Genomic DNA, 25,816 nt, shown 5'->3' on the forward strand with positions numbered 1-25,816 from the left:
CTCACCTTGCCAAGGTTTTATCATGCAGTTGAAGCCTCCAAGAGCAGGCTTGAGAGAGAAAGATTGTAAATGTTTCTTATCCGGACTTAAAAAGTCTGTATCAGTAATTCCAAAAGGGAGGAGGATATAACAAGGCATGTCCCCTTTCTATCATGGCCCGAGCTAGTTTTTCAGGTTAAGTTTGGAATGCCCTTGCCAAGAAGAGGGATCCATTCAAATGGCTGAGGGGCTTAGAATTTTATTTTTGGTTTACAGGAACCCAAAAGGAATTAAGGGTGGCTTCTGGAAGCTGAAGGCAGCCTGTAGCCATTAGCCAGCAGGAAAATGAAGCTCTCAGTCCTATGAAAGCAAGGACCTGAATTTTGCCAACAATCTGAGTAAATTTGGAAGCAGATCCTTCCCCAGTTGATCATTCTTATGAGACTGAGACCCCAGCCCTTGCTAATACTTTGATTGCAGCTTTGCAGAGAACTCAGTTGTGCCTGGACTTCTGATCCACAGAAATTGTGAAATAATAGATGTGTGTTGTTTTTAGCTACTAAGTTTGTGGTAATGTTCGTGCAACAATAGAAAACTACTATCCAAAACATTAGGAACAGTTACTTAATATTATTGAATATCCAGTTAATGTTCTCATTCCCCAATTGCCTTACACGTTTTTTTCCAGTTTTTTTTTTTGTTGTTGTTGTTATTGTTTTTTAAGACAAGGTCTGACTCTGTCACCTAGGCTGGGGTGCAGTGGCACAATCTCACCTTGCTGCAACCTCCACCTCCCAGGTTCAAGTGATTCTCTTGCCTCTCAAGTAACGGGACTACAGGCATGCACCATCATGCCTGGCTAATTTTTGTATTTTTAGTAGAGATGGGGTCTCACCATGTATACCAGGCTGGTCTCAAACTCCTGATCTCAAGTGATCCACCTGCCTCAGCCTCCAAAGTTCTGGGATTACAGGCGTGAGCCACCGTGCCCGGCCTTTTCACAGTATTTTCCTAAGACATGCTGACTTTAGCCTGCCCTTGTGTGAGATGTGAGTCCACTGTATGTAATCTGCCTCATAGCACAGTCTGGATTCTCCTTTCCATGCCTTAGCCTTTCTCTCAGATAAGACCTGCCTGGGCCCTGCCAAAGCTTCACTCCCGGAGCAAGGTTTTCCAGAGCTTCCATGCTAACCAGTCCTGTCTTTCCACTTGGATCAGATTATATTAAGCCACTCTGTTCCTTTAATGTTGATAGACATTGCCCAATGTCCCAGGGAGGTGGGAGTGAGGGGGGACATGTGTCCCCCCGCTGAGAACCACTGCTTTAAGTTTATCTCTCTTTTTTCTTTCATTTATTTGTTTTGTGGCTTAACTCTCAGAGAGTGAATTGTTTTCCGCTTTCAAGTTCTTTTCAGGAGAGGAATCCCCGCTGCTGTCCATCCCTGTATCCTGTGAGTTAGGTACCCAGCTGGGATCTGAATTCACACCCTGTGGTCAGGTCTGTTGTAAAACAATCTTACATGGTTGGTAAAAAGCAATGTAAGACACCCTGCTAGAAGCTGGCAGGGTAGAGACCTGGGGGGCAGGCGGAAAATGTGATTAGAGAGGGAGCTTACCGGGCTCTCAAGGGACTCACGCTAACTGTGGAGACCAGGCTCATCCTTTTATGAAAAGATAATGAGCTCTTGTGTAGGTCTGTGATTAAGGCCTACATATATGGCACAAACACTGAGGGTGATGGCATAGCCAGGGGAATACTGAAGAAAAGGGCTTAGAAAGATCAGGGTATGAGCAAAGATGCAGAGATGAATGCTCAGGGCATGTGTAGTTTTTGTCTAGGCTTTCTACATCTAGAAAATAGTTGTTAGGTTCTGGGGCCACACAGAGAGAAATTTAACAAAACAGCAATATTTAAAACTAACAATCCAGCTCAATAGATAACATGTAAACATAAGGACAAATAAACAATACTGAAAGTTATTTTTACTGGTTTTTTTTTTGAAACTATTAATATCTTAAAAAAAGCCTTAGAAATCATAGCAATGGTGAGGCATTCCCAGTTTATGAGAAAGGGTGGAATCATGGTTCTCTGACGATCAGCATCAGCACCACCTGGGAGCTTGTTAGAAATGTGAATTCATGGCTGTGCATGGTGGCTCACGCCTATAATCCCAGCACTTTGGGAAGCCGAGGCAGGCGGATCACCCGAGACCAGGAGCTTGAGACCAGCCTGGCCAACATGGTGTGATTCCATCTCTATGAAAAATACGAAAGTTAGCCGGGCATGGTGGTGTGTACCTGTAATCCCAGCTACTGAGGGGTTCTGAGGCAGGAGAATCACTTGTACCCAGGAGGTGGAAGTAGAGATTGTGCCACTGCACTCTAGCCTGGGTGACAGAGCAAGACTCTGCCTCAAAAAGAAAAAACAAGAAAAGAAAAGAGAAATGTACATTCATAGGCCCTATCCTAAACCAACTGAATTAGAAGCTCTGGGGAGGAGGCCCAGCTATCTGGGTTGTAACAAGCCAGCCAGGTGATTTTGGAGTACGCTTAAATTCGAGAACCATTAGGTATTTAGCCAACCATTTTCTTCACTCCTGAGTGACAATTCTTGTGCAGCTCAATCACTTTTAAATGTGCATTGCCCCATAATCTCCCTGACTATACCAACATGCTTGCTGCTTAGTGAGCTTTTAGAGAAGCTTTTATTTTTTTAAATTTTTTATTAGCTTCTAGTTCTGTTCAGCATAGAAAAATTAGCTGTGCTCAGGTGGGAGCTGTTCAGTAATGTGTTGGTAATAAACAGATTAGTTAATCAGCCATGATTTATTAATGATGAATTAATTATACCTGATTGTGCAGTTCTGCTAGCTAAATGGAGCTTTAAAGGAGTTGTTTTATTAATCATCATGGTGCTAATTGCAGAGTCTTACAGAAGGATCACTAATTAAACATGCAACCATATGCAGAACAAGTTGGACTGCTGAGACCTGCAAGAACAAAAAAATACTCATTTTAAGGGAGCCAAAACAAACTTTATTTTATGCAATATTAGAGAGTTGACTTGGCAATATTAATTAATCACTGCACATTAATATTGTACTTTTTTCCAGCAGGAATTGATCCATATGTCAAAACTGATGTAGTATTCTAGTGAGATCTGTTATAGGGGAAGTATTGCTCAATTATATTTTCTGTTTACACATATGCAAACTACTATAACAGAGACCATTGGTTAACTGGATGGGACTTAGAGAAGAAAGAGTGAAAAATTACATACCAGGTCTTCGTACTTTATATAGAGCATCAAGTGAGTGGGAGATTGTGAATTCCTAGAGACCAGGAACACTCCTGCTTGTTGAATCACAAAAAGAGGATTTATAGCCTGGTGCTATTGGAGCGAAGAAAGAAATGAGACTGCCCAGTTTAAAAGGTATCAGATAAACTCAAAGACAGGTAAATACAGGGAAAATGTTTTCCAATTTTAGCTCAAGGTAGATGAAAGGCAGTTCATGACTTTTTGTTGATAACAAACATTTGTCATTTGGGGTTATTCAGCATCCAAACACCATTGTTCTGGCACCTGAAATTGGGAAATTCTCATCGTGAGCAGTCTGAAGACGTAGTACCCAACTTCCATCATGGAAGCCAAAGTGGCCAGATGCCATCTCTTTCTGCAAATCAGAGAGTGGGCATGCTATTCATGCTCAACCAAATCAGAGATGTTGTCCTGGGAATTTGGTAGCTTCTCAGAATAATGGCTGAAAGAATAGTATTTGTTTAATTTTGGTCCAGTAGGTAATGGAATCCAGTTTGTGTTGTATGAACATATGATAAACGTGTGATGATGAGGAGGATGATGATAGTGATGACAAACTTGAAGGTTGTCTTGATTTTTCTGGAGTCCTCCTTCTTGGATATTTCCTCTCCTGTTCATTGGTTTAAGAATGAATATGTGATACAATTCTGGCCAATGAGGCATGAGGGTAAGTTTTCAGTTCAGGGAGTCAAGTGAGGAAAACGGTGGAATGAAACAGCATTTGACATGTATAGGTTTACTTAACCCCCTGATTTTCAGTAAGGCATCCCTCCTTCATCTGTGCTTTGTGCCTTTGAGTCTTGAGATATTCTGTTTTATATTCTCCAAAGAAAAAAACCTCTAGTCTTTTTTCCCATGGTGGGGCAAGGAAATTGCCCAATGTGTGGGAGCTGTTCAGCACATATGTATTATATTATTATTATTATTTTTTGAGATGGAATTTTGCTCTTGTTGCCCAGGCTGAAATGCAATGGCACGAGCTTGGCTCACTACAACCACCACCTCCTGGGTTGAAGTGATTCTCCTGCTTTAGCCTCCCAAGTAGCTGGGATTATGGGCATGCACCACCACACCCAGCTAATTTTTGTGTTTTTAGTAGTGATGGGTTTCACCATGTTGGTCAGGCTGGTCTTGAACTCCTGACCTCAAGTGATCCACCCACCTTGGCTTCCCAAAGTGCTGGGATTACAGGCATGATCCACCTTGCCCAGCCAATATTATGTGTATTTTAGCATAAGTATACAATGTGTATCAGCCATCGAAATCAAGATATAGAATGTTTCCATCACCCTAGAAGGTTCCCTCATGCTCTTTCTTGGCAAAACAAAAGAAAACAAAACAAAACAACTGTCCATATCTCACTCCCTAAAATTATCACTATTCTGAAACTTCTGTCACTATAAATTAATTGCTTATTCATGGGCCTTTTATGTTTTTTTGAGACTGGGTCTTGCTCTGTCTCCCAGGCTAGAGTAGAATGGCTGGATCATGGCTCACTGCAGCCCCCACCTTCCAGGCTTAAGCAATTCTCCCACCTCAGCCTCTTGAACAGCTGGGACTACAGTAGGTGCATGCCATCACACCTGGCTAATTTTAGTATTCTTTGTAGAGACGAGGTTTCACCATGTTGCTTAGGCTGATCTTGAACTCCTGAGCTCAAGCAATCTGCCTGCCTTGGCCTCCCAAAGTGCTGAAGTTACAGATGTGAGTTACTGCCTCCAGCCTATTCTTCAGCTTTTATAAATAGATTCATAAAGTATATACTATTTTGTTTTGGTTTCTTTCATTCAACATGATGTTTTTGAGATTTATACATGATGTTGAATTTGTATTCTTTTATTGCTGTATAGCATTTCATTGTGTAACTGTATTACACTTTATTTTTACCTTTTGTTGGTGATCATTTGGGTTATTTCTAGTTTTTGGTTATAAATACATTCTTGTACATGTCTTTTGGTAGACATATACATGCATTTACTTTGAATAGCATACCTAGGAGTATAATCGAATAATAGGTTTATTATATGTTTAAATTTTATACTGCCAAATGGTTTTCTAATGCAGTTGAATGAATGTTACACTTTTCACCAGTAACATCTGAGAGTTCTACTTTTTCTACATTCTCACCAGCACTTGGTAGTGTCACTCTTTAATTTTAGTCATTTTGGGAGAGGGTACTGCTATCGCATTGTAGGTTTTAAATTGCATACCCCAGTGAGTTTTGGTGTTGTACAGCTTCATCACAGGTGTGTTGGACATTTGGATTCTTCTTTTGTAAAAATGCCAGTTCAAATTTTTGTCTACTTCATAATTGAGTTGTCTTTCTATTGATTTGTAGGGGTTCTTTATATATTTTGTATATGAATCCTTCATCAGATGTATATACTGTGAACATTTTCTCCTAGTTTGTGGCATGCTCATTCACTTTCTTAATGAAATATTTTAATAATGTAAATTAATTTTCATAAAGCCTAATTTATCAATTCTATATTTTCTGATTAATGTTTTTTGTGTTCAGTCTAAGAAATCTTCAACTTCCCCAAGAATATGAAGATTTCTCTTTGTTTTATTTTAGAAATTATTTTACTTTTCACATGTAGATCTATGATCTACCTCAAATTAATTTTTTGAGACAGGTTACATTAACTCTATAGCGCAATCTATAGAGAGCTGATATCTTAACAATATTTAGTCTTCTAATCAATGAATTTTCCTTGCACATATTTAAGTCTTTCTATTTTTCTTAGCAATATTTTGTAATTTTCAGTGCAGTGATCTATGATTTTGCCACTGCACTCCAGCCTGAGTAACAACATGAAACCAGGCTGAAAAAAAAGAAAATAAAACAAATTTTATCTTTCAGTAATTTATTATAAATACATATGCAACTGATTTTATATATTTATCTTCTATTCAGTGACCTTACTAGAACTTATAAATTTTAATTGCTTATAGAGTCTTTTTTTTTTAGTCAGACTCTCACTTTACCACCCACACTAGAGTGCAGTGGGGTGATCTTGGTTCACTGCAATCTCTGCCTCTTGGATTCAAGCAATTCGCCTGTTTTAGCCTCCCAAGTAGCTGGGATTACAGGCACACACCACCATGCTCCACTAATTTTTGTATTTTTTGTAGAGACAGGGTTTCACCATGTTGACCAGACTGGTCTCTAACTCCTGACCTCAAGCAATCTGCTTGCCTCAGCCTCCCAAAGTGCTGGGATTACAGGTGTGAGCCACTGCACTCAGCTGCTTATAGATTCTTTCGTTTTTTCTACATAAACAGTCATGCCATTTGTGAATAACAAAGATGTTTTTACTGCTTCCTTTCTACCCTTCACTCTTTATTTTCTTTTTCTTACCACTGGCTTAGCTCATAAGGCACATGCCCTGAGGGGCCACGTGGAAGCTGTGTCACCTTTTGTGACTTAGACTCACACTGTTTCACTTCTGCTACATTCTACTGTTGGAGGCATTTACAAAGTCTATCCAGGCTCAAGGGACAGGAACCGTGAATCCAACCTCTTGAGACAGAAGTGTCAATATCACGTTGTAAGAAGAGAATAGAGGATGAGATATATTTAACCGCAGCTACCTTTGGAAAATACAATCTGCCACATGAGAGTTTTGGAAAATTGCTCATATTCTTGGGAAGATGGGAACATAACTGGTTAGCAAGAACAAGGAAGGATACCTTCACTAAAAAGAAAACTTGGCCGGGCATGGTGGCTCATGCCAGTAATCTCAGCATTTTGGGAGGCTGAGGTGGGTCAATCACCTGAGGTCAGGAGCTTGAGACCAGCCTGGCCAACAGGGCAAAACACCATCTCTACTAAAAATACAAAAATTATCCGGGCTTGGTGGCAGGTGCATGTAACCCAGCTTGTTGGGAGGCTGAGGGAGGAGAATTGCTTGAAGCCAGGAGGCAGAGATTGCAGTGAGCCAAGATCGCGCCATTGCACTCCAGCCTGGGCAACAGAGCAAGACCCTGTCTCAAATAATAATAATAAGAAGAAGAAAACGACTTGATGTAAATCTTGAACCTTTTTTGTATTGAGCAAAGGCACCTCTGTCATTGAACCATCATCACAAAACATATGGATGTACTTACAGTTCATCATCAAAAACTTTTGAAAATGTTCTCAGACTATTGAGCCAGAAGATTCTTTCAAGGAACCAGAAACATTTAAGTGTCAGCTTTTCAAGGACTTTGTGGCTCTTGAGCATGCTCTGCAAAATGATGGACCAGATTGGATCCATTCCACAGTCCTGCGTCATTCTGAGGGTGAAACGGTGTTCCTTGGTTTAACCTTTTTTGGGGCAGTGACTTCTAATCACCATTTCCTAATGCTGCCAAATACTTCTAGGGAGGCCAGAATGGCCACTGTCGGGGATGCGTGGCCCATGACTTTGGGTAATAGTCAGCTGAAGTTATCATAATACCTTTGGGCTAGGTTATTTTCAGTTACAATAGGCAGTTTGTGAATTTGATCAACCAACTGGAGGTTCTGTCTAGCTAAAAATCATGATTTCAGCATAAAAGAAAAGAAGAGGTAAGTTAAAAGTGAACACCTGTTCTTCTAAAATTGCTCTACTGCAGGCACCAGCCCTAGAGAGTTGGCAGATGGTTTTGTGTTTCTAAGCCTGACCTTAGTAGCCCTTCATCAATCTTGAGCTGATTGATTCTCAGGAAAGAGGAGACTCTGTCTTCCCAGGGTACCCAAGGCATCTTTGATTTAGTTACTACCTGAAGACCAATTAATTAGGCCACACTGATTCTCTCAAGTTTTCCTAACAAAGCTAGGACACAGTGGGCACAGCCTAGCTGGAGCAGCTTTTTATGAGCTCATTAATTACCCCAGTCATGGATACTCTGAAAAGATAAAGAAAAAAGCATCGTGCTGCACTAGGGAAGACAAGTGATCTTGAAGGCTGGCAGCTATCTGGTGGTTTGATTCCTACAGCCAAAGGGCTCCCCAGATTTAAAAACTTCCACCTACGGAACTGAAACTACCAACTGTTCCTCCCTCAGCATCCTTACTCATTGCTGTCCCGGGGAGCTTGTTACTCTGTAGAGAGTTTGCCCTTGGTCTTCTGGAACTTTTTATTTTTTAAATTTAGGAGCTTTACCTAAGTTATTTTTCTTTTAAAGTCAGATAGGATTGTACTGGATTTTTATGACATAGAAGTAATTCACAGTCAACTCTCAATTATCCTCTGGTTGGATTATCTGAGGACCTCTCTTACTTTTCTCCCCCACATAGAGCTCTTCTGCCTCTCGGTTCAATTTCTTTCCTAGCCACCCAGTCTTTGTTCTTCCAAGCATTAGGGCTAAACTGAGGAGAGTAAGGGCCAGATCTTGGGGATGTGTTGTTGATGTGATGAGAGGTGATTAAGGAGAAGTAATAGGGCTGGGTGCGGTGGTCACACCTGTAATCCCAGCACTTTGGGAGACTGAGGGCGGATCACAAGGTCAGGAGATCGAGACTATCCTGAGCAACATGGTGAAACCCCAGCTCTACTAAAAATACAAAAATTAGCTGGGCATGGTGGCATGTGCCTATAATCTCAGCTACTTAGGAGGCTGAGGCTGAGGCAGGAGAATTACTTGAGCCAGGGAGTCGGAGGTTGCAGTGAGCTGAGATCATGTCATTGCACTCCAGCCTGACAACAGAGTAAGACTCTGTCTCAAAAAACAAAAAAAGAAGTAATAGAACAGTATACCCACTTTTAAATATAAGTTTTCCCCATTAAAAAATAACGAAAAGCTGACTTTTGCTATTAAGAACTTTCTCTCCATAACAGATGCTATTTTGGGCACTGCATGTATTATTATTTTTTTTTTTTTTGAGACAAAATCTGTCTCTGTCACCTGGGCTGGAGTGCGGTGATATGATCTCAGTTCACTGCAACCTCCACCTCCCAGGTTCAAGTGATTCTCCCGCTTTAGCCTCCCAAGTAGCTGGGATTACAGGCATGCACCACCATGCCTGGCTAATTTTTATATTTTTAGTAGAGACGGGGTTTCACCATGTTGGTCAGGCTGGTCTCGAACTCCTGACCTCATGATCCACCTGCCTCAGTCTCCCAAAGTGCTGAGATTACAGGAGTGAGCCACCGCGCTAGGCCTGCATGCATTAAAAAAATTATGAAATATTTTAAATATATACAAAAAGCAAATTACTATACTTACCCTACCCCCTCGACAACCAAGTATCTGTCATGCACTTTCAACATTTATCACCTCATGATCAATTTTATTTCATAGGTGCCCCCAAACTCGGGTGTTCTGTGTGTTCCAATTCCCATTATTACAACTGCCTTCCTCTTTGCACCTCAGGCTCTCTTTCCCTCTCTTTCACCCCAACCCTGTTTCCTCAGCTAACATGCCCAGAAGGAGGTGACCCAGGTGTGCTGGACTCCTGCCGTCCTGTTCTCCACTCCACTCATGAGGACTGAAGCTTGAGAACACCTCGAGTGTCACATTCTATTACACTTGATGGGGAAACTCGAGGCGTCCTGGTGAAAGGCAAGACAAAAGGACAGCTGTGCTGGGCGGCCCACAAATTAGGGCATCTTTGGAGGCTGTCCTCCAATTCTCAATTAATTTTTAGGAGAGCTTTAATTACGCAACCAACAGTCCTCACTTGAACAATCACCAGCACTTCAGCTGGGAGGGAAAAGAGCGACTGACTGGATTTGCATAATCATTTACCCTAATTAGAATGTCAAAAGTTGGCGGCAAAGAGGCCTAGTTGTGCTGTGACTTAGGATCATTTTAATTTAGTCCAATTTCCCATTATTACAACTGCCTTCCTCTTTGCACCTCAGGTGCTCTTTCCCTCTAAATGATTTGTAGCAAAACCAACATTGAAACAATTAGTAACTTGCTTGTTAGGCTGAACTGAAAAAGTCTAAGGGGTTTCTTTCCTTAACTGGAAACATAATTGTAGTTTCCATCTAAATTTATAATTGCATGGATATTTAGATTTGGCACTGGTAACTTACGTAAACACTTAGCTTTGCATTCAGAAGCCTACTCTCTGTGTGTGTGTGAGTGCGTGCGTGTGTGGAAGAGGGTGGAATCGTCTTCAGGTTGTACTACAAGAAAAATATCATGTCTTTGAATAGTCACTTTTATTCCAATGTTTGAACATAAGGATTTGTGTGTAATAATAATAACTGTATAAGATATACTCATTAATAGAATAATATTCTTTTAAATAATTGGTAAAGCTTCCATGATATGTCTTTTGAACTACAGGTTTGAAAGTACAAAGGCAGCTGAGAATAAGCAGAACTCCAGATCTCAGGCATAGAACCACCCTGACCCATTAGAGACTGCTTAGGCACGCATCGGTGATTTCTGGGTCCGGCTGGTGAGCTACTTACCCAGGTCCTAGTTAAATCAGGCATCCTCTGTTTTTCCGCCCTCATTCCCTTTTAACAGCAGGAGGCCACCTATTTAATTAGTTGGGGGTGGGAGCGTCTGTAATCTCCTGGGGGTGGCTTCAGCCCCAGGGTTGGATAAGAGGGTGAATCCAACGCCGGGTGTGGCTGGCCTCTCCCCTGCAACATATGGGGAACCCACCACGTCTTCAGCCCAAGTTCCAGCAGCAAGCATTAGTGGAGAGGCCTTCCCTGCTGGGAACACACCCTGCAAAGCCAAGGGCAGGCGGCGTCACTACTAGAGGTCAAGGCGGTTCTTAGACCAAACAGCATCTGGCGAACTGTGCCAATTGGAAATCAATGGCCCTCCCTGGGTGGGTTTAATTTTATGGTTATTTGCACAAACTTACAGCCCCTAATGGGCAGGGCAGAGCTCAGAGCATCCTCCCAGGATTGTTGCAATGGTGTCTGATGTCTTTGCAGTGGGTTGGTAAGTTGAATTGAAGAGTCTGTTTACTAGGGGTTAGTGTTGGAGTCTGGCTGTCGTGCTAAGACAGAGTAAGGATGAGGTTGGCCATTATTTGTCCTGGAGATTTGATCGTCAGTGTAGACCCCAAATGCCTTACCACATTGTCTCTAGCCTGAGGGAGACATGGAGGTTCCTCTGCATGTAGCAACATTGAATCATTAATCATTGTGTTTAATCATGTTCCATGTGCCAACTCCATTTCAAACAGACCAGTTTTTCTTTACATAAGATTGTATAGTAGTTACATAAGCTAGCAGTTAAGCGATTGTGTACTGTAGTCAGGCAAATCCAGTTTCCACAACTCACCAGCAAAAGGAATGTAGGGCAAGTTTCTTTTTCTTTTCTTTTCTTTCTTCCTTTCTTTCTTTTTTCTTTTTTTGAGATGGAGTCTCTGTCACCAGGCTGGGATACAGGGTGCAATCTCAGATCAATGCAACCATCGCCTCCCAGGTTTAAGTGATTCTCCTGCCTCAGCCTCCCAAGCAGCTGGGATCGCAGGCGTGCAGCACCACACCCAGCTAATTTTTGTATTTTAGTAGAGGGGGGGGTTTCACCATGTTGGCCAGGATGGTCTTGATCTCCAGACCTCATGATCCATCTGCCTCAGCCTCCCGAAGTGTTGGGACTACAGGTGTGAGCCACCATGCCCAGCCAGGGCTAGTTTCTTAACCTTCCTGGACCTCGCTTTCCTCATCTGCAAATGGGTATAATAATACACCCCCTCCCTGAGCTGTTGAGAGGATGAGGTAGATGATATGTTGAAGGGGCTTAGTATAGTGCCTGGTACATATACACTTTTAAAATAAATCTTAGTTATTAAAGAAGACAATAATAATAATTCCAGCCATAGGATAGGCATATTAAAATAGGCAGGACCAGTAGTGTTGAAGTAGTAGCACTAGTTTTAAACTCTTAATTTTTTAACATTTTTACAATTGAATTCCTTAGTCTTAAAGTTGTATGAAAAATTTTTAACTTGTTTATTTCTCCCTTGCTCTGACTTATTAAACTTTCTTGTTTTTCATCAGAGAGATGAGGAACCATCATCATGCCGTATTTTCATTCACCCTGAGATGAATGGGTCATTGCTCTGGAAGCACTTCATGACAATTCCTGGGTCCCATCAGAAGCAGAACTTGGGGTACCTAGCAACAGCTGCAGCAATGGCTTCTGTCACATTTCTCAGGAGAGAGATGGGGAATCAAGACGAAGTGATGACCCACATGGGAGAAAAGCTTTCATGTAGCTGGGGATGGGGTTGCTTTTTCAGGGCCAGACATTGTTGGGAGTGTGGGCTGCCTGCCCATATGTACCATAAACTCTCCTCTCTCTCATCAGAGACAGTTTCATTGCAATGGGCGCCAAGAGAATAGGAGCTCTTTAAGACTCTTGCCTCTGCGTGGGGCTGGGTGAGGAGCATGGGAGAGGAAGGGCCAGTTCTACCAGATGAGGAGAGAGCAGTGGCGGTGGGGAGGATGACTGTTTTACAAACCAGAATCACAGCTTCTGCAAGATGCTTGATTACTATTTTTTTCTTCTTAATCTACAGCTTCAGCTGGCTTCCATCATTGGAGCAGAATTCCTTTCTCTGGTAGGTCCTTCTTTCTCTAGTAGACACAACTTGCAGTGGCTTCTGGCTCACAATTAATCTCCCAGTGACCATGAAGGTGCTCCCTGTTCTGTTCTCTGGCCACAGCTAGAGATACCCGTCAAGCTGGCCAGCTACATTCTCTCTCCTGGGTATTTGAAAACTTGACTGAACTAGACAAGTCGTTTGGAGCAGAGTTGTCTCATGATAGTGCTCCAGTGCCAAGTGCAATAACTTCCAAGGTGCCAGGTTACCTTCATTTATGTCCTGACAGAGAATTGATGGTTTAAGCTTCATTTGATTTAGTGAGCTACTCCCAGTGTCTTTCTCATAAATCCCTTTTTTTGCTTAATTTAACCAAAGAGGGCTGCATGGGGTGATTATAGGTGGTTTACACCTATAATCCCAGCACTTTGGGAGGCGGAGGCAGAGGCGGGTGGATCACCTGAGGTCAAGAGCTTAAGACAAGCCTGGCCAATATTGTGAAACCTTGTCTCTACTAAAAATACAAAAATTAGCTGGGTGTGGTGGTTCACACCTGTAATCCTAGCTACTCGGGAGGCTGAAGCAGGAGAATTGCTTGAACCTGGGGCGTGGAGGTTGCAGTGAGCTGAGATCACACCATTGTACTCCAGCCTGGGTGACAAAGCAAGACTCCATTTCAAAAAAATAAAAATAATAAAATAATTAACCAAAGAATGGTTCTTTTTTTTTCTTCTGAAAGATGCTTGAGTGATACTGTTTCCCAACAGAAACTTAAAAAATAAAGAGTGAGAGTGAGTTATATACAGTAGACTTATGATGTTTGCAAATGGTTTAACCCCAAACCTCTGGATTTTCTAATCTTAAGCATATCATCATAATATAACATTTTCGCCATAAAGGGCACCTGAGCAGTAAGGCACAGAGTGTAAGGCTGCACGGGGATGCAGGTGCCAGGTGGTTAGCCAGCTGGACCTGTTCTTCTGCTAAGTGATTTGCATCTTCATCTGGCAACCTGGGATTCAAATTTATGCCTACCCAAGATGACCAAGTGGGCTTCCTCAAGAAGAGGTGACTCTGGAATGCTCATTCTTCAAATGCCAAAGCTCCGCTGTATCAGAAAAAAGGCTTCAGGCTCATCTAAGCTGCACAAACTTACACAGCTAAGTACCTTCCTTTTCTTTATGAACCATAGTATTGCCTTCAGTGATGAGCTGGAATATAGTCTTGGCTATATTACTCCTACAGTGAGGCAGGCCATGGATTTCCCACAGTTATCACTGGGAATGCCTTCTTCCGTAATATCCATCATTGTAATTCCTGTTCAGGCACTGATTCAGACTTGGAGGGCTCTGGCCTTGGATTCTCTAGAAGGCTTCATCTGAGGATCTGAATGTGGGGTGAGGTCCATTTATCTGCGATAGCTCTGGAGCTGGGCAAAATTCTGACTAAGAGATTGAAATCTTAATCCCACCTCCCTCAAACAGGGAAACCTTCTATATGTTGTCATCAAAGGCTGGGTAACTTTGTAGCTGAGCTGAAGCTAGAAATCCTTATAAGGGACTTCATTTTCTTCTCTTCTCTGGCCATGGAAGTTATCCTGCTGCTGTGGCGATGACACAATCCATCCTCACTTCTGCAGGAGTTAGCATCAGCAGTGTTGTTTTAGCTTATGATACATATCACAAAATCTACCAAAACCTCCTCTAAGCTTCCAAGGGTCTTCATGCTTCCATGTCAAGAATTAGCAGTTACAACCTTCTCATGGCCTCGCCATCTTGAGGGCTCCTGCCCCTTACATTTATCTCTCTAAGTCTCCTTTCCTTCCCCACCGACCCCAGCACACAAGGTAGGTAACATAAGGACTGGGATCAGTCTAGGAAGGAGCAGCTATCAGTGTCTCCAGGCAGGTTGTGTAATCGGAAAAGAATTGGGTTAATATCTGGGACCCCAGAGGCAGGCTCTGTGAGGTTCACTGAACTGTAGGGTGGCTATCTCCTTGAGGCCAAGGCACTGATGGTGACCACCAGTGCCTGAAGACACACTGCTCCTGTTCTGAATGCTGTTCTGAAGCATCACCAAATACAACCTTGAAATGGAAATTTTCTGCAAACTGTTTTTTTTTTTTTTTTTTTATAATTTCAGTAGCTCACAAGGTGATGATCAACTCATTTGCCCCAATCCCAACACACAATTTTTAAATTTGGGGTAATGGCCGGGCGCAGTGGCTCACACCTGTAATCCTAGAATTTTGGGAAACTGAATTGGGTGGATCACCTGAGGTCAGGAGTTCGAGACCAGCCTAGCCAACATGGTGAAACCCTGTTTCTACTAAAAATACAAAAGTTAGCTGGGCATGGTGGTGCATGCCTGTAATCTCAGCTACTTGGGAGGCTGAGGCAGAAGAATCACATGAACCCAGGAGGCAGAGGTTGCAGTGAGCCAAGATCACACACTTCACTCCCGCCTGGGTGACAGAGCGAGACTCCATCTCAAATAAATAAATAAATAAAAATAAATAAATAAATTTGGTATAATGGAGAATTTCAGACAGAGAGAATAGTACCATATAATGAACCACAGTGTGTCCATAAACAGCTTTGACAATTATTAACTAGTAGGCATCTAATTTTGTTCTACCAATACCTTCACCTATTTCCCCCTACCTTGAGTTATTTTAGAGTAAATCCTACATATTACTGTATATACTTTCATTTGTATTTTAGTCTGTATCTCTAAAATATAAGGTCTTAAACAATGTAACCACGATATCTTCATTACATCTAAAATAATAATAATTCTTTTTGTCTGTTTTAGAGACTGGGTCTTGCTGTGTCACCCAGCTTGGGTACAGAAGAGTGATCACAGCTCACTGTAACTTTTACCACCTGTGTGAAAGCAATCCTCCTGTCTCAGCCTCCCAAGTAGCTGGGACTACAGGTACATGCCACCTTACCTGGCTAATTTTTAAATTTTTTGTAGAGTCAGGGTCTTGCTATGTTGTCCAGGCTGGTCTTGAACTCCTGGCTTCAAGTGATTCTCCTGCTCCAGCCTACCAAAATGACAGGTATGAGCCATAATGCCCAGACTAATAATTCTTTTTTTTTTTTTTTTTTTGAGATGGAGTCTTGCTCTGTTACCCAGGCTGAAGTACAGTGCCATGATCTTGGCTCACTGCAGCCTCCACCTCCCGAGTTCAAACAATTCTCCTACCTCAGCCTCCTGAGTAGCTGGGACTACAGGCATGTGCCATCACACTCAGTTTATTTTTGTATTTTTAGTAGAGACAAGTTTTCACTATGTTGGCCAGGCTGGTCTTGAACTCCTGACCTCAGGTGATCTTCCTGCCTTGGCCTCCCAAAGTGCTGGGATTACAGGCTTGAGCCACTGTGCCCAGCCAATAATTCTTTATTATACCAGCTATTTAATCAGGGCTCAAATTTCCCTGATCTGATTGCCTCAAAAATATTTTGAGAGTTGGCTTATTTGAAGATTCACACATTGCATTTGGTTGATATGCTTCTAGTTCTATTATTCTAATTCTACAGATATGGTTGATATGGTTCATTGCATTTAGTTGATACGGTTCTAGTCTCTTATTCTAATTCCCTCTGTGTGTGTGTGTGTGTGTGTGTTTAATGCAGTATATTTGGTGGAGAAAGCAATCAATTGTCTTATTCACATTCTTAATTCTGGATTTTTCTGATTGCCTCCCCAAAGTCTCTCTTAACATATTTCTCTCTCCGCTTAATTTCATGCAAATTAATCATTAGATGTGGAGTCCTAATAAAATCTAGGTTCAATTTTTCAGTAAGTATACTAGATGCTGTGGTTTTTCCATTGCGAGGCACGTGATGTCTGATTCTGTTTTTCTCTTTTTAGTGGGTTAACTGAACAACAGTTAGAAGCATTTATATAGCAGAGGCAGGTTATTCACAGACACGTGTATACCACAAGGCCTTGAGCAATGAACAATGGGGCAGGCGAGAGTTTGAGTCTGATCCTGCCGCCACTTCCCTTCTCTCTATTGGCACTTCCTTCCTTACCTGGGTTCCTGTTTACACATCCAAATAATAGGCTGGCTGCAGACTGGGTTCAGGGCATGAGTCCCAAAATATTTGAGAAAATAGCAGAAACAGGAAGATCACTCTCACCGTTTCCCTGCCCTTCTCCCTTGAAGCAGGTCAAATGACTGGTGGGTGAACCACCTGAGGTTGGGAGTTCGAGATCAGCCTGGCCAACATGGTGAAACCCCATCTCTACTAAAAGCACAAAGAAGTTAACCAGGCTTGGTGGCACATGCCTGTAGTCCCAGCTACTCTGAATCTGGGATGCAGAGATTCCAGTGAGCCAAGATCAGGCCACTGCATTCCAGCCTGGGAGACAGAGTGAGACTCCATCTCAAAAAAAAAGAGGTGTACCCTTATACCTGGAGGAAAAAATATCCTTTTTTTGGTTATACTTTAAGTTCTGGGGTACACGTGAAGAATGTGCAGGTTTATTACATAGGTATACACGTGCCATGGTGGTTTGGTGCATCCATTAGTCTGTCATCTACATTAGGTATTTCTTCTAATGCTATCACTCCCCTAGCCCCCCACCCCGCAACAGGCCCCGAGGTGTGATGTTCCCCTCCCTGTGTCCATGTGTTCTCATTGTTCAACTCCAAATAATGAGTGAAAACATGCAGTGTTTGGTTTTCTGTTCTTGTGCTAGTTTGCTGAGAATGTTGGTTTCCAGCTTCATCCATGTCCCTGCAAAGGACATGAATTCATCCTTTTTATGGCTGCATAGTATTCCATGGTGTATATGTGTCACATTTTCTTTTTATCCAGTCTATCACTGATGGGTGTTGGAATATCATTTTCTTTGAAGACAATAGGAAGACTCTGAAGAAACAGGCCTTGCAAAGTTCCCTGAGTTTATCATCATTAGATCATACCCCCTTGTGCAATCACACTTCTCCACAACTATCTACTTCATCAAACCTGGCACACAAAATATGCAGGTTAACCTGTTTCTTCAGGTCTTCATCTCCTTGTGAAGGCTTCCATGTCACATAAAATGTATATTAAATGAATTTGTATGCTTTTCTCTTGTTATTCAGTCTTTTGGGTTTTTATTTGTTTTGAGTTAGGGTCTTGCTCTGTTGCCCAGGTTGGAGTGCAGTAATACAATCATAGCTCACTGCAGCCTCAAACTCTTGGGCCCAAGCAATCCCCCCACCTCAGCCTCCTGAGTAATTGGGTTCACAGGTTCACACCACCATACCCAGCTAATTAAAAAAAATTTTTTTTGTAGAGACAGGATCTTGCGGTATTGTCCAGGGTAGTCTCAAACTCCTGGCTTCAAGTAAGCCTCCTGCCTTGACCTCCCAAAGTGCTGGGATTACAGGTGTGAGACAGTGCCTGGCCTGTCTTTTGTTTTAGGGGCCTCAGCCAGGAGCCTAGGATGGATGAAGAAGAGTCTTCCTCCCCTCACTGCCAGCAGAACTATGAGTGCTTGAGCATCTTCCTTGCCAACCGGTTCTGTCCCTGAATGTTCTCCCAGCACATCTACCTTATCCTCGATACTGCTGGAGAATTTGCATGCTTACAAGTCACTTTATAAGAGAAATCTTCAGGGCTCAAAAGAATGACTAGAATGTAGGGAGGAGGAATCTAGATCTTTAATTTCAAAATACCAAGTTAAAAAACTTCTGAGTGTAAAGATATACAAATTTTTAAAAATTAGCCATTGAAATGTTTTAAGAGAGCCTTCTCTTTAATGTAAGTTATGGATTTAGCATTTTTTTTCTTTTTTTCTTTTTTTGAGACAGGGTCTCACTCTGTCGCCCAGGCTGGAGTGCAGTGGTGCGATTTCTGCAACCTCCATCTCCTGGGTTCAAGCAGATTCTTGTGCCTCAGCCTCCCTGAGTAGCTGGGATTACAAGTGTGCACCACCATGCCTGGCTAATTTTTGTATTTTTAGTAGAGACAGGGGTCTCACTATGTTGGCTAGCCTTGTCTCAAACTCCTGGCCTCAAGCGATCTGCCTGCCTCAGCCTCCCAAAGTGCTGGCATTACAGGTTTGAGCCACTGCACCCGGCTGGATTTAGCGTTTTTCAAAAATGTTTTTTTATGGATTTGGCTCTTTGGATATCCTCTGAGATGAAGGATCTCTGTGCCAGACAAGTTTGAGAAATGCTGCATATCCTGTCTTGAGAAAAACCATAATCATAGTAAAGTCTCTAAAAAGTCCTGAAGTTTAAAAGAACAAAACAAAACGTTCAATTGGCTTTCCCTATCCATGGATTTTGCATCCACAAATTTAATCAACTGTGGATCAAAAATATTTGAGAAAAGAATTGCATCTGTACTGAACGTGCACAGACTTTTTTCTTGTCATTATTCCCTAAACAATCAGTACGACAATAATTTCCATCATGTTTACTTTGTGTTAGCCATCACAAGTGATCTACGGATGATTCAAAGTAAATGGGTGGATGTATGTAGGTTATATGCAAATACAACATCATTTTATATCAGGGACTTGAGCATCCACGGATTTTGGTATTCAAAAACGGTCCTGAAGCCAATCCCCCACAGGAACCAAAGCGTAACTGTATAGATTCGTCTAAGCCAGAATTTTCTTTTCTTTGTTGAAGGGTAGCGGTTTCAGGACACAATTTGGGGAACACACTTTGGAGGGCCAACAAAGCTGATCTGGGTAAGTGAACAATGGGAAAAAAGGGGGATTGGAATTTGAGTCAGCACTCTAGAATTACTCTGAACCACTTGATTCTGGGGACATTTGGGGGATCCGATCAGTAAGAGGTTCTTTTAATGGGCTTCTGCAGAAAAGTTGTATTATAGGAGTGTTTCTTAGCCTAAAGTGGTGAAGTATGTAGCCAACTTTGGCTTCCATCCTGGATGACTTACCTGAGTCCTGCATGCCAAGGAGCATGGATCAATGTTACCTGGGACCCAATTCAGTGTTCCTCGGATAGTAGCAAAGCAAGCTTGCTGAGGTGAATCAAGTGACCTAGAGTGAGAAATTATATGGCAATTGGGAGTAGCCACCAGGGAACAGGACAAATGTGCTGAAAAGAAAGGTCATGAGTGGCATTTGTCACCTGAGCACTGTAGTCAGCAGGGATGTCATGACTGTCAGAGTGTGGGATGCTCAGCTGCCTGGTCCACTGAAGCCTCAAGAGCAGGCATTTCCAGGGAGGTGAACATGCAAGCAATGGCAGCCAGGGTTGGAGGAACTGACTTGGGGTGAAATTGGCCTGTCAGCAGGAGGGTCAGATGCCCAGTAGCAGAGGGACAAGGCAAATTGAGACTCTTTCTTTTGGCACCAATGTTCAAGGATCTATTTGTATGTGAAGAGATGCAGAGGCTGCAGGTAGGGTGCAGTGTGGGAGTAATCCAGTGGTGGGTGCTGGGGCTGGGGAGGTGCGTGTAGGTTGAGGCAGGCCCCTAGTCTTCTGCTGAGAGAAGAGCAAGAGTCCAGGTCCTTGGAGGAGAGAGTTCATGGCAGACAAGGGACCCCACTACCCAAGCTGAGGTTCAGAACAGGCCTTTGGGAACCTAAGGAGGAGGGCCCATGGCGGAAGCGGTGTTGCAGGAAAGTCCAAAGAAGAGGTGAGGTTCATACATCTTCAGAAGCCTCCAGCTCACTCCCAGGTACATTAGACAATGCCCAGTGGGAAATGGGGCTCCAAGGAACCCTTGGGCTTGGTTCACAGAATGAGGCTCATCTGTGCCTGCAGATTGCTAGGTCCTGTGCCTACAGTTTAGCAGAATGGGGGCCAGCTGGGCCTGACACAGCACCAGCTTACACATCTCAGCATATTTAATGAGCGCAACTGGGTCCCAGCCCCTTTTCTAGGAACTGGGTGCACAGTGAAGAATAAGGCCATGTTCCTGCCATCAAAGCTCTTGCGGACAATGGCCAGTGCAGCACAGAGCATGAGCTCTGTGGAGAAAGAGAGCTGGGTTCAAATCTGGCTGCTGTGTTGCTCAGCTAGCAACTAGGACCTTGGTTTTCTTGGCCATGAAATGGGATTACAACTGTCCTCACTCAAAGAGGGTTATGAGAATCGGAGTTAACACTGGGTGAGCATTTGGTGTTTCGTGAAGGTGCAAATATTGTTATGGTGATGATACCTTTTTTTGTTTTAGCTTAAGGGATTAAGGTCAGCCTGATTAAGAACTTCAGTCAACCAAGCAGCAAATATGTATTTACAAGAATCAGACATTGAAAATGTGTCCCTTCTCCCAAAGAATTTCTAATCTATTTGGAGAAGCAGAAAATAAAAATATAAGAGGATAGTAACAATACCAGTTTTAAATATTCATGAGGGCAGAGATTTTTGCAGTTTGTTCAGCACTATCTCTAGGGCCTAAAACAATCCTTGGCGCATAGTAAGTATAATAAATATTTGTCAAACCTGGCGCAATGGTTCATGCCTATAATCCCAACACTTTGGGAGGCCAAGGCAAGAGGACTGCTTGAGCTCAGGGGTTCGAAACCAGCCTGGGCAATGTGGTGAAACCCCATCTTAAAAAAAAAATTAGCCAGGCATGGTGGTCACGTGCCTGTTGTCTCAGCTACTCTGGAGGCTAAGGTGGGAGGATCACCTGAGCCCAGGGAGGTGGAGCCTGCAGTGAGCCATGGTGTGCCATTGCACTCCAGCCTGGGTGACAGAGTAAGACCCTGTCTTAAAAAATAAAATAAAAATTTGTTGAATAAATGAACAGATGAAAATCAGTTTGAAACAATCAAACAAGTTGGTATATAGTTACCAAAGGAATAGAAAAGACTATACGCTCACATGGCTTCAGTTTGGGGTTCTACTTAGAGATCACCTAGGAATTGGATTGGGACAGATGTCTGGCCAGCTAGCCACAGTATCTTTTTGCTTCCCTCTCAGTGGAGGTCAGTAGGAGGCAGGTGTGCAGCCAGGAAGTAAGAGTCAAAAACACCAGTGAAGAGTGATGGGAATACGATCTCAGAATCAGAAGACCTGGGTGTCTGGACACTCAGAATAACTTGTTTAGCCAAGCTGCTGAAATTGCATAAGAAAACAAAAAAGGCTAAACCAACGAAAATAAACAGAAAACCACTTCCCATGGGGCAGGGAGCCAACATCAGTGGCTGGCCTGGGCGGGTGAAGCCTCTGGGCTTTAACTGAGCTGACTCAGGTACCATCTGAAACCTGGATGTAATGAGAGCCACCCTTTGGGGAAGAAAGCCACCTGCTCACTGTAAAACAGCAAATGCCACCATTTCAGAGCAGAAACAAAGCAGCAGGTCTGTTGCCATTGCTTTTGGAGGACATGATTTCTCCTGAAAGGGGCCATTAGCAAAAGGAAAAAGGGCTGCGTTGCTGGGGGCTGAGGGGCAATGGCTACTCTCCCCCTGTATGTGGGGTCCCTCCTCCCCAAGATAGAAAAAAAAGGATGATGTAAAACAAGTGTCAGTAACATTTCTATTCTTTTCCCATACTCTAATGGACTGTCTCATGTACCTGCTGAGGAGCAAGAGCTTGGTTTATTGCTCAGGGTAGGTTTTTCATACTTGTTAAATGGCTCTTACTTGCAGAATTGGATTGTGAATTCCAATAAGCTAAAGGCCGCCTTATCCCTGATGCTGCCTGGCACAGGGCTGAACAGATAGTAATCACTGTCCAAGAGACAAGGTCTTGAATCCTGGTGGGCACATTGACACTATACAGAGGGTCTCTGTCCACTGGGAGGCAGGGATGATCTTGTGGCCTTACTGGGCTTTGGATGAAATATCCCTTGCTTCAGTCAGGGCCAGTCAGGAAAGCAGAGCCATGCTAAGCATAATGGAAGAAGGAATTTCTTAGAAGGACAAGGCCTTGCACAATTGGGAGAGGAACTAGGGACATAAAGATCCAAAAAGAAGATGTTGGCCGGAAGCGGTGGCTCACGCCTGTAATCCAGCACTTTGGGAGACTGAGGCGGGTGAATCATGAGGTCAGGAGTTCGAGACCAGCCCAGCCAATGTGGTAAAAACTTGTCTCTACTAAAAATACAAAAATTAGCTGGGCATGGTGGTGTGTGCCTAGAGTCCCAGATGCTCAGGAGGCTGAGACAGAAGAATCACTTGAACCTGGGAAGCAGAGGTTGCAGTGAGCCAAGATCACACCACTGCACTCCAGCCTGGGCAACAGAGCAGTAAGACTCCATCTCAAAAAAAAAAAAGGAAAAATAAAAGAAGTTGTTGAAGGATTGGATGACAGTCCCTAAGCCGCACTGGCTTAGGTGAATGAATCCGAGCATGCAAGGAGTCTGGAAGCCAGGGATGTCTAGCTGTTGAAGTTAGGGCAGGGAGGCGGCAGAGAAGTCAGGTGCTCTGCGGCTGCTACCTCCATGAGTTCACATGAAGCAGTTGGTGGCGGGCCTGGGGCTGCCATTGCTCAGCAGGGTCAACAGTCGAGAGGGTGTGTGCAGGATGTGGATTAAGAGAAGAAGACAAGCACAAACTGGGCTAATTCGGCATTCTGTGTCTGTCTCTGCTGTCCCTCAGTCATCTCCAGAGTATGGTGACTTTACTTCTGCCTCTCATAGCTCATGCAACTGCATGACTCAAATCTGGAGCCACACTGGGAAGGGCATTCTGAGAAATGTAGCTTCCAGCCTAAGTATGCCACAGTAAGCTTAGCACATCCTTAAGACCCATTCCCTGTATTCTGGTTCTACATGTGTAAAGCAACATCGTGATCGTCAATTTGTCTTCTCAAATACCTCAGTGCCAGGAAGGAAGGGGCCTGGATAGAAAGTGGAAATATTTCAGACACTGGAAAAGTAGAATATCCCCTGAAAACGAACACTTTTAAATATGCGCCTGCAATGGTAAAACTGAACCTCACACTATAATGAAATTACAAAACTTACTATTAAGTAAGGCTTTCCCTGAGCAACCTTTTGGCTTCTGTCTCTGACTTTTTTAAAAATATATTTTATTTGTATTTATTTATTTTTTTAAACTGCATTTTAGGTTTTGGGGTACATGTGCAGAACATGCAAGATAGTTGCATAGGTACACAAGTGGCAGTGTGATTTGTTGTCTTCCTCCCCTTCACCCACATCTGGCATTTCTCCCCATGCTGTCCCTTCCCAGCTCCCCCCCCGGCTGTCCCTCCCCTATTCCCCCCAATAGACCCCAATGTGTAGTGCTCCCCTCCCTGTGTCCATGTGTTCTCATTGTTCATCACCCACCTATGAGTGAGAATATGTGGTATTTCATTTTCTGTTCTTGTGTCAGTTTGCTGAGAATGATGTTCTCCAGGTTCATCCATGTCCCTACAAAGGACACGAACTCATCGTTTTTGATTGCTGCATAATATTGCATGGTGTATATGTGCCACATTTTCCCTGTCCAGTCTATCATCGATGGGCATTTGGTTAGTTCCAGGTCTTTGCTATTGTAAACAGTGCTGCAATGAACATTCGTGTGCATGTGTCCTTATAGTAGAACGATTTATAATCCTTTGGATATATACCCAGTAATGGGATTGCTGGGTCAAATGGAATTTCTATTTCTAGGTCCTTGAGGAATCGCCACACTGTCTTCCACAATGGTTGAACTAATTTACACTCCCACCAGCATTGTAAAAGTGTTCCTATTTCTCCACATCCTCTCCAGCATCTGCTGTCTCCAGATTTTGTAATGATCACATTCTAACTGGCGTGAGATGGTATCTCAATGTAGTTTTGATTTGCATCTCTCTGATGACCGGTCATGATGAGCATTTTTTCATATGTTTCCTGGCCTCATGTATGTCTTCTTTTGTAAAGTGTCTGTTCGTATCCTTTGCCCATTTTTGAATGGCTTGTTTTTTTCTTGTAAATCTGTTTGAGTTCTTTGTAAATTCTGGATATCAGCCCTTTGTCAGGTGGGTAAACTGCAAAAATTTTTTCCCATTCTGTTGGTTTCCAATTCACTCTAATTACTGTTTCTTTTGCTGTACAGAAGCTGTGGAGTTTGATTAGGTCCCATTTGTCTATTTTGGCTTTTGTTGCCAATGCTTTTGGTGTTTTGGTCATGAAGTCCTTGCCTACTCCTATGTCCTGAATGGTTTTGCCTAGATTATCTTCTAGGGTTTTTATGGTGCCAGGTCTTATGTTTAAGTCTTTAATCCATCTGGAGTTAATTTTAGTGTAAGGTGTCAGGAAGGGGTCCAGTTTCTGCTTTCTGCACATGGCTAGCCAGTTTTCCCAACACCATTTATTAAACAGGAATCCTTTCCCCATTGCTTGTTTTTGTCAGGTTTATCAAAGATTGTATGGTTGTAGATATGTTGTGTTGCCTCTGATGCCTCTGTTCTGTTCCATTGGTCTATATCTCTGTTTTGGTACCAGTACCATGCTGTTTTTATTACTGTAGCCTTGTAGTATATTTTGAAGTCCGGTAGTGTGATGCCTCCTGCTTTGTTCTTTTTGCTTAGAATTGACTTGGCTATGCAGGCTCTCTTTTGGTTCGATATGAAGTTCGAGGTGGTTTCTTTCCAGTTCTGTGAAGAAAGTCAATGGTAGCTTGATGGGGATAGCGTTGAGTCTGTAAATTACTTTGGGCAGTATGGCCATTTTCACGATATTGATTCTTCCTAACCATGAACATGGAATGTTTCTCCATCTGTTTGTGTCCTCTCGTATTTCGTTGAGCAGTGGTTTGTAGTTCTCCTTGAAGAGGTCCCTTACATTCCTTGTTAGTTGTATTCCTAGGTATTTTATTCTCTTTGTAGCAATTGTGAATGGCAGTTCATTTTTGATTTGGCTCTCTTTAAGTCTGTTATTGGTATATAGGAATGCTTGTGATTTTTGCACATTGATTTTATATCCTGAGACTTTGCTGAAGTTGCTTATCAGTTTCAGGAGTTTTTGGGCTGAGATGATGGGGTCTTCTAGATATACTATCATGTCATCTGCAAATAGAGACAATTTGGCTTCCTCCTTTCCTATTTGAATACCCTTTATTTCTTTTTCTTGCCTGATTGCTCTGGCTAGAACTTCCAGTAC

At 42.8% G+C, this 25,816-nt stretch overlaps 1 protein-coding gene across 2 annotated transcripts in view; it reads left to right on the forward strand.

The window, feature by feature from the left end:
• The window catches only part of LOC144578685 (uncharacterized), a 58,659-nt gene that overhangs the window by 7,777 nt on the left and 25,066 nt on the right, over positions 1-25,816 (forward strand). The window contains exons 2-6 of one of the 2 annotated variants that reach the window (XM_078345817.1): positions 1,385-1,477; positions 10,562-10,676; positions 12,244-12,356; positions 12,765-12,806; positions 19,432-19,493. In XM_078345817.1, the coding sequence (XP_078201943.1) occupies positions 12,289-12,356; positions 12,765-12,806; positions 19,432-19,493 (172 nt within the window). In that variant the 5' untranslated portion in view covers positions 1,385-1,477; positions 10,562-10,676; positions 12,244-12,288. Of the gene's footprint in view, positions 1-1,384; positions 1,478-10,558; positions 10,694-12,243; positions 12,357-12,764; positions 12,807-19,431; positions 19,494-25,816 lie in introns of those variants that run through there. The other variant, XR_013524947.1, reaches the window with a different exon arrangement.

Source organism: Callithrix jacchus, chromosome 12 (assembly GCF_049354715.1).
Source record: "Callithrix jacchus isolate 240 chromosome 12, calJac240_pri, whole genome shotgun sequence".
In the NCBI taxonomy this organism is placed as follows: domain Eukaryota; kingdom Metazoa; phylum Chordata; class Mammalia; order Primates; family Cebidae; genus Callithrix; species Callithrix jacchus.